General features: G+C 32.4%; 1 protein-coding gene across 1 annotated transcript; it reads right to left on the bottom strand.

The window, feature by feature from the left end:
* Window positions 1-4,916: 4,916 nt before the first annotated feature.
* LOC131655043 (heavy metal-associated isoprenylated plant protein 26-like) lies at window positions 4,917-5,942 on the bottom strand. The gene is made up of 2 exons (XM_058924952.1): window positions 5,679-5,942; window positions 4,917-5,478 (listed from the first exon to the last, which is right to left on the bottom strand). The coding sequence occupies exons 1-2, from the start codon at window positions 5,757-5,759 to the stop codon at window positions 5,086-5,088; spliced, it is 474 nt and encodes a 157-aa protein (XP_058780935.1). The 5' UTR covers window positions 5,760-5,942; the 3' UTR covers window positions 4,917-5,085.
* Window positions 5,943-11,846: the final 5,904 nt, after the last annotated feature.

The raw sequence follows: 11,846 nt of genomic DNA, 5'->3' as shown, positions 1-11,846 counted from the left end.
TTGGTTGAATATTATCCACTTAGGGATTGTGTTATTTAATAGGGATTGTGTTATTAGTGTTTGAAGCTAAACCTGTAAAAATATTTGGTGTAAAGATTGTGTGATTCAGTCTCTATTTAGGTTCGATATTAGCCTATTGTTAAAATCTTTTAGGTTCTTGGTTAGCCCGTGATAAAACCAAGGTTGGGTTCAGGTTCAACCTGATATTTAAAGCTTGATAGGTTCGAGATTATCCTGTGGTAAAATCTCTTAGGTTCTTGTTTTTTTCCGTGATTAAATCAAGGTTAGGTTCGTGAGTTAAGCTTGATATTAAAAGCTTTACAAGGTTTACGATTAGCTCGTTATAAAATCTTTGTTTAAGAAACTTGAAGACTAACATTTCCAAGATTCTTCATTTGTGGAAAGAGGGCTAACATCTTTGATCTTTGATCCACCGTTTGAAAGAAAGACTCAACACTTCACTCCCATGTTTATTGTTTTGTTGAAAGTTAACCGTAAAATTTATTTTCCTTGTATAAGGGGATTTGTGAGTATAACTCACTAAAAGCTCTCAAGTTTATTTGATACTCTCAAGATAAGTTCTTCAGGAGAGAAGTATGTCTTTTCTTTGTTTGGCCGGACCTCTATAAATTTCAAAATTCTCTTTTTTCCCTCAAACTCTTTAATTTCCGCACTTTACATTCTACTATTTTAATTTCAGCTACTTAAACTGAAAAAAATGTTTTTTAATTTTAGTTTTAAATCCAAACTTTTTTAAAATTATATTTTTGTGAAACACACAACTCACCTCTCACTCAGGTCACATGTCAAACAAACTTAACTTAAATTTTAATGTCAAACAATTGCTTACTATTTTCACATAAAGATATTAGTCATGGGCTAAACACACAAATCACAATTCCAACTCAAATCAACTATCTCACATTATATTTTCAAATTTAGTTATTACTAGAAAAACTCTTTCATTTTTAGATAAAAATTTAAATACCCTAAAATAGAATTGGATAAAAACACTACTATCATTCACAAAAAAAACGAAGTATTCATATTACCTAGATTAATAATACAACTTAGGCTTAACACATTAAAAAAAGTAGAAGGCTCTCAATCTTAACCTTCAACAAAGAAATTACCATCAAATAAGTATTTATTCAAATGCTATTATATTAATAAAGTAATAAAAATCCTCTAAAATATGTCGCATAGAATAAAGCATAAAATTAAATTAATTATTTATTATTATTATTATTAATATATTTAAACAACAATCATGTAATTTATTATTGTCGCAATAAATTAACTAATTTAGAATGAAGATTTATTTGGTCCCACACAAATATTACACAAGTCAAATTAGTCCCCCACAAAAAATAGATCCGACTTAATCTCTTTCAAAATTTAACCGGATTATATTAGTCATTATGCTAATATTTTTTTCAAACCGGTTTATCGAATCAAAATCGTTAAAAGAAATCTTTATGCCTTTACCACTAGGCCAATGTACATTCATGACAAATAATTTCCCTCGTAATTGCGAGAAATCGAACTGTGGTTCTCCCTACCAAGTCCAACACCAATCACCACTGGACCAACTAACGATTGATAGACAAATCAATTTTTTATTGTTAATAAAGTGACTATCATTTACAACTCGACAAATCAATTTCTATTGTTAATGAAGTGACTATCATTTACAACTAGACAAATTAATTTCTATTGTTAGTAAAGTGACTATCATTTATAATTAATCAAATCAATTTCTATTGTTAATAAAGTGATTATCATTTACAACTAGACAAATCAATTTCTATTGTTAGTAAAGTGACTATCAATAACAACTAGACAAATCAATTTTTATTGTTAGTAAAATGAATATCATTTACAAATAGACAAATTAAATTCTATGGATTTGAATCCTCTCCTATGTGCTCCCTGTTGTTGCCAAGTTGTTGCCAATCCTGCCTTCATTTAAGCATTTGTTTATTTTTTCACAATTTCATTTTATTTATTTGATGTGTATTAATTCTGGGCTATTAGATCAAGCAGGAGAAGGATAGTTGCAGACATTGGCAACAAATGATCTATTTTCAATTTCTATTGTAGTAAATTGACTGTCATTTAATATGAAGGGACTTGGGTTCAAAACTCTATTGATACAAATTTTGTATTTTTTATTTTAAATTCAAAATTGTTTAAGCTTATCATAAATCATGAGAATTATTTATGATGAATGTACATTGATATAGTGGTAAAGACGTAAGATATAGTTTAAAGGGTCTGAGTTCAACTTCTTATAAAAATAATTTTAATTTTTTATATTATTAATTTATAATTGTTTAAGAATGAAATTAAAAATAAAAAATAAATGAAATCTAACGTTGCAGAAAAAATCGATTTAAAAAATATTATCAGAAAAATTAATATATCCGATTAAATTTTATAAGGAATTAAATCTGGTGCATTTTATTGTGAAGGACAAAAATAATCTTCACTCTTCTAATATAAAATAAATCTTTTATATTTTGTACGCATTAAATAGTTTATTAAATAAATAATAAATGTTACTGAGAAAAAAAATTATAACTTATATTAAATATATGGTGATGTTACAATATTAGTCGGATGTCAAATTTTCGTTTTCAGAAGTTTTTCCCTCCTCTCCCCTTCAAACTCGCAAACAAAGTCTAAGCGAACTAATAGAGAAAGTACATGTTTTGCTTTTGGAGGAGTTTGTTGTAGTTCCTTGTAGTGAGCTGTAGCGAACATGTAGCGAGTGATGGCAGAACAAACATAACTTTTGACACCTAAGTCTAAATTGAGTGTCGTTCGAAGCATTAGAAACCTAACGCACTAAAATATAACATGATATAGATAGGTGAATTGTTTTAGTATTATTTTTATGCCTAATATGTTTAGGAAGTTGAATGTTTATATGTTTTCCTAATGAGTTATTGTACTGTTGTGATAATGTTGTGCTATGATGACTTGTTATAATGTCAGAGCTTAACGATTCTGTTAGGGTGTTAATGTTAGTAATGTTGTTATGATGATATTGTGATGATGTATTAGTGATGGATTGCTTGACATCTCTTGTAAACGATTTTTGCATAGTAAGATTGATATCTCAATTCCAAATTAGAATTAGGGGGCAGACGTAGTTGTAGCAAGGATGATCAGTGAACTGCCTAAACAACTCCTCGTGTCTTCTCTCTCTCTCTCTCTCTCTCTCTCTCTCTCTCTCTCTCTCTCTCTCTCTCTCTCTCTCTCTCTCTCTCTCTCTCTCTCTCTCTCTCTCTCTCTCTCTCTCTCTCTATCTCTTGCATTTAAATTTTCGTTATCAAATTTTTAAGCGCATTGATTGAGCAATTGATTAGTAATAAATTTCTGAAAAATTGTTTTTGATCATTGTTGAGTTGTTGATAGTCTTGCGGTCATTTTGATTGTAAGAGAATTTGAATATCAACAAACTTAGAAAGAAATTTCTAAAAAATCAAACGCATACCAAGTGTTCGATAATTTGACACTTTATCGTTTTGTGTTTTAATTGGATGAAAATTGATTGACTTGTGCCTACTTGAACTGTTAACTTGGGAATTCAATTTTTAACATCGATTGTCTCATTGTCATATTATACACAGTTGTGTGTATCCGAGTTCCAATAACTTGTTCGATTTAGACTACTTTTGATCTAAACGCGAAACTTCCGCTAGCAAAAGTTAAACTCTTTTCAAAAACCTTAAAACTTATAATTTTGAATTAGAGAATCTATTCACCTCTCCCCTCTAAATAATGTCTCGTCGTCTCACACCTAGCTCATTCAAACTCAACCTAATCATATAAACAGTCTCCAAACACGAACACTAACATATTTAAGCTATGTAATGCATTAAAACAAACCTATTTGAACTAATACATAAATCAAAAATTAAAATAAGCTAAATGAGAAATTTACTCTAAAATGTGTTGGTGAGAGATTAAAATAAAATACTCTAATGTTAAATGTATTAGGTAGCATAAGTTAGGAATGGTAAGAAACAAGTAAATGTAGCTCTAAAACTTGATCTAGACTGAAAACTTAAAATGAGGTAGAGAAACAAATGTATTTTTCGAAAATGAAGAATGAGGAAGAGAAAAGGGTTTGAAAATGAAGAATGAGAAAAGGAAAGGATTTTGGCGGGACTTTTAAATATGCCCATCTAGTTCAGAGATGTATCTCCAAACTATTTTTTTTAATTAAAAAAAATATGTTAAAAAACAGCACTTAAAATGACTTCAATTACGTATCACCGAATTTTATTGAAAAAATAATAATTTTGAATGGGTCTGAAAATCTCGGGTAAGAAAGAATGTATAAATTATTAATTGTTTTACTATAGTAATAAATTATTAATGTTATTTCTTTTAATTATAAATTTTTATCTTTTTCTATCAATAATAAAAGACAATGTTATAAAAAAATTATTATTTTTTAGATATTATTTATTATATTTCTTAAGTATAAAAAGTTGAAAAAGACTTTAAAAAAAAAAGATGGACAATTTATTAATGCAGGATATATTGAGACTTTATTTTCAAAAGTGGGGCACCAGAGCGAAAATGCAATAATTGAATATCCTGGAATAGAATGCTGCCAATCCATCCATCACGTCGATATGGTTGGAACACATACTTGTTGCACATGCTTGTTAGTATCATCTTCATCATTATTGTAGAAAAGAAAAAAAGCTTGACCTTTTGTTTTCAGACACAGTACACACCATAATATAACAACTAATTATTCCAGCTAGCAATTATCATGCCACTATTACAACTTGAATTACGGAAAAGCCCATAACATTTCATAATTATTTTATAAAAAATCATTTTGCATTAATGATAAGCACAAGGAGAGAGTGGAGAGACAAATTTGCAGCATCTGTAATGAAAAATCGATTATTCCAAAAACTGATTCTCAAAAAAGCCATACTAATAATTTACAAAAACTGAATAAATTACACTACTTGCACACAACACAACCACACCAATATTACTACTAGTAACAAACAAAACAAAACAAAACAGGTAACGGAAAATGACGTCATCACATCACATAACAGCACACGCGGCGGGGTTCTCGTCGCTGAAAGCGGTGGTGTACCGAACCTCGGTCGAACTAGCACGCGCTAGATGAGATCCAGAATACTGATTATTATCATAGTTGTTTCTGACATATCCAGCCGGTGCTTTCTTATCATACGTACCTTGTGCGTATGGGTGTTCAACGACGTCGTATGGAACATACGGCCATATCTCAGCTCTTTTCCCAGTGCGGTGAGCTATACGCGCCACCACTTTGTTCGGTTCAACATAACCAGTAACGGTTACTTTGTTTGCTTTCCGTTCTATATCAACTTGGTTTACCCCCTTCATTCCTTCCACCGATCTTCGAACTTTTCTCTCACATCCTTCACAGTCCATCTTCACTTTCACTTGCACCGTCTGCATCATCATCATTAAAAATATTTCATTTTCATTTTATTTTTCTATACTAATAATTATAATTCTCTCTCCGTCACAGAACTTCAGAATACTAGTCTCAAGAAGTGATTCAGTTGTTCTGTGACGGAGAGAGAGGAAGAATAAGAAAACAAAATAGAGAAATTAATTATATGGATCTAGTCTGATCTGATGTTAGTTACCTGTAATTGTTTGCGTTTTTTGTGATGAGAACCGCCGCCGGAACAGTCAAAGAGTTCAGAAATGTGATCTAGAGCACCCATATTTTTCTGTCTGATTCAGATTTGGTTCCTAAAAATATCTTTATTCTTGTGAAGTTAAGAAGAGTAAGTAGAGAGAATTATGAGACAATGACAAATTACTTGGTTGGTTCGAGGAGTTTTATTTATATGCAACAACAACCACATGTATTAGTACTATTAAATTGAGTGCACGTTATGTCATTAGCAACAACATACATAGATTAGATTTATATCACTGTGTTTGTTTGTGTTGCTACTTCAAATCTTAGTAGTCGGTACTAATATCACTTGGCTGTCATTTGTAATTCCACGTGTTTATTCTCGAATGGACAGTGATGCAGGTTGTGGATGCATCCTCCTAGAAGGAGCGTGTAGCTTTTAGCATTATTACAAAAACCAGTAAAAGGTACTACCACTTTTATTTTCCTTCTGAATGCTTTTTTTTTTTCTCTTCTCGGATCTTTTGAAGGGTTTAATTTGTTCTTTTAATTTTGCAAAAATAAATAAATTTGATTTCTCTATTTTTAAATGCATTATCTGTGTAATATTTTACACGATCACAACATTACAACCATTCACAAGTAATATTTTATATGTGATTAAAAAAAAATTATTTATAAAACTTTAACGACTATGATTTACGTAAAACTTTTTTTTTTACAGTATTAGTGTATTTCAATTAAATTTTTTAAAAATGTGTTTCGTTACTCTTTTCATTTAAATGTTAATAATTACATTAAATTTTTACTTATGACAAATATTCCCTCTATTTCAAAATGAGTATCGTTTAAGATTTTTACACACGGATTAAGAAATACAATAATGTTGTCATAAAACATAGTACTTTTACTAAATTAACCCTATTAATATGTTGAAAAGAGTATACAGACTAAAAATTAAATGACACAATTGAAAAAATATTAATCATTGTTACATTGAAAAATGATAATGACATTTATTTTGAAATAATTTTTTCCCTAAAACGACACTCGTTTTAAAACGGATGGAGTAATATGTAATATTGACATTTAAAGATTGATTTAGCTATAAAAAGGGTCACTAAAACTGTTTTTTTTTTTAAATTATATTAGATTTTCTTCCATGGACAATAAATCATTCAAAAATCTCAATTTGTCCTCTACTTTGTTGCTGGGTTTTGTTTTACAATTCAAATTCATGTCACTCACAAATTATATTTTCAAGAAAGTTAATGGAATTTGTTCCGTTCGAGAACTAGAAATTGATGATCTAACTCCACGAAAGAATTAGAAATGAAGAGAATTGGATAACTGATGATCTTGAGCGCTGACTCCGATCTCTTTTACGGTGGCGCAAGGTGAACCTGCATGATTAGTACTCCAACGCTCAAGTAAGTTCAAGATTCAATATGAGTTTAGTGAAATTGGAGATCAGAAATTGTGTACCTTCTCATAGTATATGAACTGTTTTTATATTTTGGGTCGAGTAGAGTATGCTTGAGATGAATTGGAGCTTGATCAATTAAGACTTTGGTCGATCCGGAGCAGTTGCTCCCAAGGTTTTGCCGAGAAGTGGAGGAGTCGGGGAAGTCTTAAGTATCATTGACCGACCTTCATGTCGTAGTCCGATGTATAATGAAACTAAATTGCTTGAGATCGATTTTGAAAAAGTAATGGGGAACATGAACATTTAATGCAGTCTCATCGATAAAACGCTTCGTCACCCATTCTTGACAAGTGCGGTGACATGACCAGCTATGGTGTGGCGCGGTTTAGAGATTACTTCAATGCACTCGAGTTGACGTGTATCTATAAGAGAAAATATAGTTGTTAATCTAGAGATCTATGTTCATAGTTGGTCTTGATCCTTCAACTATTATTGCTTATAAGTAGAGTGAGTTGAATATTTCGAAAGTTTCTACAACCTTCTAGCTTTCAAGCTTACAATTACTTTCCAGAGAAACATCTTCGTTCCTTTTTCTTAAGAATATGACTTGAAGTGATTCTGATTTTTGCTAGAAGCTTCCGCCTTTATTATTCCTCCTACTTCATCAATCTCTTCTAACTAGGTACCCTTATAACTCAAACTTTTCCTTCAGGATTTCCTGCTTTCTTATTTAGGATGAGTGATAACATTGTTGATTTAGTGAGTGATTATGAAGCGGAAACTTCATATGGATCATCCTATGATTCTCCTCACCTTTCTATGAGTAGTAATTATACGGGACTAGAAATCATATTCCTATATGACGATTATGGTATAGAGAGGATATTTGGAAACTGCTTGGAGGAAGACACTTCTTCCAGGATGTTAGACACCCTTATTTCTAATGTAGGCGGAGAAATAAATCACATTGAGGTCGCTATGCCCCCTCCTATCTTGTCAGAAGATGAGGTACGAGCCAATTTGTAAAGGAGAGACATTGTTAGAGATTGCATTCAAACTCGCCTACAGACTGCAGGTTATGAGTCTAGCGACCGTGATGTGTTGTGAATCTTCGACGTCGGTCGCGTGCATCGATTTATGATTAGGTAGATGCAAAAGTCGCTAGTACTTCCCTGGATATGAGCATTGAAGCCGCCCTTAGTAATGCTGGCATTGTGGTTGTCGAACCTTCGGAAGAGTTAGTCCTTTCGGTGCCAGAGGAGAAAAGGATATGCAGTCCTTTTGATGATTGCATGGCCCGTTCTATAAGTATTTGTTTACAAGAATAGAACTTCAGCTGTCCTTTTTTGAATTTGAGCTAGTCGTCCTAAAATTATTTAAGAGTTGCTTTTTACTAACTTTATCCAGGGTCATGGGCATACATAAGTGTCTTCCAACTGTATTATGAGCACGAGTCTTGGAAGTTGTCTCTCAACTTATTTTTCGATCTTTTCCATCTGAGGCGTACCTCCTTGGATAACTTTTGCAATCAGGGCCTCATTTATTTTCCATCGGGTCCACCAATGGTTTTACCCCTTCACTCTGGATTAGGGGTGCCTTTCTGGGACATTTTTTATTGGTAAAGCCCCCTCACTCTCACAACTCACTCTGTTTTTGGTTACCTTCTTATTGATCCTCATCTCTTTTGCTAGGCTAAATACCCAAAATACTGTTCCAAGCTTCATTTTAACCAGTCTTTTTTCTCTTACTGCACCAAATCGGGTTCTTTTTCTTCGAACGAGGCGACAATGAAGGAGGAAATGCAATCATGGTTTCAAGGGCTTGGCGAAGAGGATGGGTTCGGCCTTAGTGAGGTGCCTTCCACTGACGTGAGGGAAAGACTAATTAATACTCATGCTATCTTGAGTGTAGTTAATCTTGAGGAGAGAAGGAAGATTTTTTGTGAGAGCAGAGTCTTCATGCTTTTTTTACATGCGTGATTGCGTTTTCCAAATTGCGTGTATAAAATAAACAAGTTGAACATGTTGTACAATCTTGTTGATGGCCAAGGTATTCGGGTTCTGGTGAATATTGAAACTTCTTTTGCCCTCCTACTCCGGCCCCTTTTCCCACCTCGGCTACAAAAGTTTTGACTCTTGTGCTCGAGGTGGATCACCTTGCGGATGTCGCGGCCATTTTGATGGTGAGGGACCAACTTCGCCTCTGGTTTAAACATAGAGTGCCTGGGAGGAGGAACAACAATCTACTTGGATTGAGGCTTCTCCGAAAAAGGATTTGTGCCGTTGAGGATGATGCTTCCAGGGAGATGGATCCTTTCATAAAGATACCATATTTTTTCTCTTTCCAACATCCACTCGCTCCTTAGGAGGCTACTGCTATTGTCTCGACATCGAATTTATCCTTCGTCCAAAATCATCCTGAGGGGGATAAGATGGAAATGGCTTTTGAGTTTGCTTACAACATGTTCAAATCTGCATGTATTTTTTCTATTTCTTTGTTGGATTAGGTGATGTATTGGCCCCAGGTAGTCCTCTCAAGGAGAGGGATACTTGGAAAGAGAAAGTTGAATCTAAAGAGATAAAGTGTACCAACCTTCAAAAAATTATTATTACTGTGAGGAAGGATGTTGAAGCTGCAAACTCTTTACAAGAAGCAGTGAAAGTATATGGCTCGCGTGACCAAGATGAAAGGTTCCCTCGGAGATGTAGAGGATCGTATAAGGTTGCTTATGAATCTTTTGGGGAGAATGCTCGTTTGGGAATATGAATGAGGTTGTTACCGTCTGACCAATTTTTGAAATCGGTACTGCTAGGAGTGTGTCTATCATTATGCTCACGAGTACCCAATATAGCATTGAAAGTTCCTACAATACTCCAAGGGCATTGGAAATTAAGGTGGAAGATAGATATATCATTAACATTTGAAAGTTTATGAACATTTGTTGGATTAGTTTCGATGTGAGGAGATGGAATAACATATGTTTCTGGTAAGTGGCAGAATGTATATGAAGAAAAGGGATTATGTCAACTCGGAAACCAGAGAGTTTTGTCTCGGTCATGTTTTAGAGAGTAAGAAAAGAGAAATGAAATTTCGCAATAAAAAGATAAATATACCATTAATTAAATTTTAATTTTCTCTCTGATCTTTATTATAAGAAAAAAATTATTTTTTATATACATTAAATAAATATTATATCTGAATTATATATCAACTAGATATATTGATTATTTAATGTATCTAAAAAATATTATGAAAAATAATAATTTTAAATTAAAATAAAAAGTGTGACAAAAGAGATTTTGTATTATAAAATGTGAGATTTCAGTTTCTTCATAATTTCTCCAATATTTTGAAGAAAAGTGATAATGACATTGAGTCGACTACTTTTGTTTTTTCTTAACTTTTCTTGTAACAAATCAAAATAAATTTGTGATTTATCTTTTATTCCTCCATTATGTTACTTTTCTTTAATTTTTTTAAATCAGTCACACTCGAAGTTTTATTTTTAAATTTATAAATTTAAAATATATATATTTTTTAGTTTTAGTTTTAGTTTTAAAAACTATTTTATAAATATATTTTAAAAAACCATTTCAAAAAAATAAAATGCTTGGCAATCATACATTTAAAAGTGTTTTAAAGTTGCAATATTATAAATTTGTAATTAATAAAAAGTGTACTGCTTACACTACCTTCTATAAGATAATCTCAAAAATTCTTACTATAGTAGACTTGGAAGAGTGATTAACTGCATTGTTAATAAGAATCGGGTTGTTTTTATCCCTGGTCAACAGTTACATGATCACGTCCTTCTGGCATATGAGTTGATTTGGGGTTATGGAAGGAATAACATTGCTCCTAAATGCATGATGCAACTGAATTTACAAAAAACTTATGATGTGATTGATTGGAAGGCCCTTGAGAAGATCCTACAAGAGTTTGGTTTCCCTAACAGGTTCACTATATGGATCATGAATGATGTGAGAACTATTTCTTATAGGTTCAATTTTAATGACAGTTATACTCGTGTTATGCAGGCCAAAAGAGGTATTAGGCAGGGAGATCATATATCCCCATACTCTTTTTTTTAGTGATGGAGTATCTCACCAGGAATTTGCACCAATTAGATAAAATCCTAGATTTCAATTACCACACAAAGTGTGAGAAAATGAAAAGTACCCGCCTATCTTTTGCATATGACCTATTGCTATTTGCAAGGGGGTGAGAGATCAATTAATCTCATGATCAAGAAGTTTCACAACTTCTTTAGGTCTACTGGAATTAACGTAAATCCTAGCAAATGTTTTATCTATTTTGATGTTGTTGAGGAGAATGTCAAGGAAGATATAAAGAAGCTCACCGACTTTAAAGAGGGTACCTTACCTTTCAGATATTTGGCCATACCATTGACAAGCAAGAAGCTAGCTACAAAGCATTACCTGACCATGATTGTGAAGATTATTGGTAGAGTTACTCATTAGAGTGCTAAGCTATTAACATATGCTGGCAGAATACAACTTATCCAAAGTGTTTCATTTTCTATTGTGAATTTCTGGATGCAGTGTTTGCCACTGCCTAAAGGTATTATCCACAAGATCAATGTTGTTTGTAGGAGTTTCTTATGGACAGGTAATAATGAAATCACTAGGAAATCTCCCATTGCTTTGAAGAAGGTGTGTAGTCCTAAGCCAAGAGGTGGGATGAATATAAAGGACTTGGAGATATGGAACAAGGTGTGTTTGA

Source organism: Vicia villosa, linkage group LG3, assembly GCF_029867415.1.
Source record: "Vicia villosa cultivar HV-30 ecotype Madison, WI linkage group LG3, Vvil1.0, whole genome shotgun sequence".
Taxonomy (NCBI): Eukaryota; Viridiplantae; Streptophyta; class Magnoliopsida; order Fabales; family Fabaceae; genus Vicia; species Vicia villosa.
This window is presented reverse-complemented; position numbering and strand designations above follow the sequence as displayed.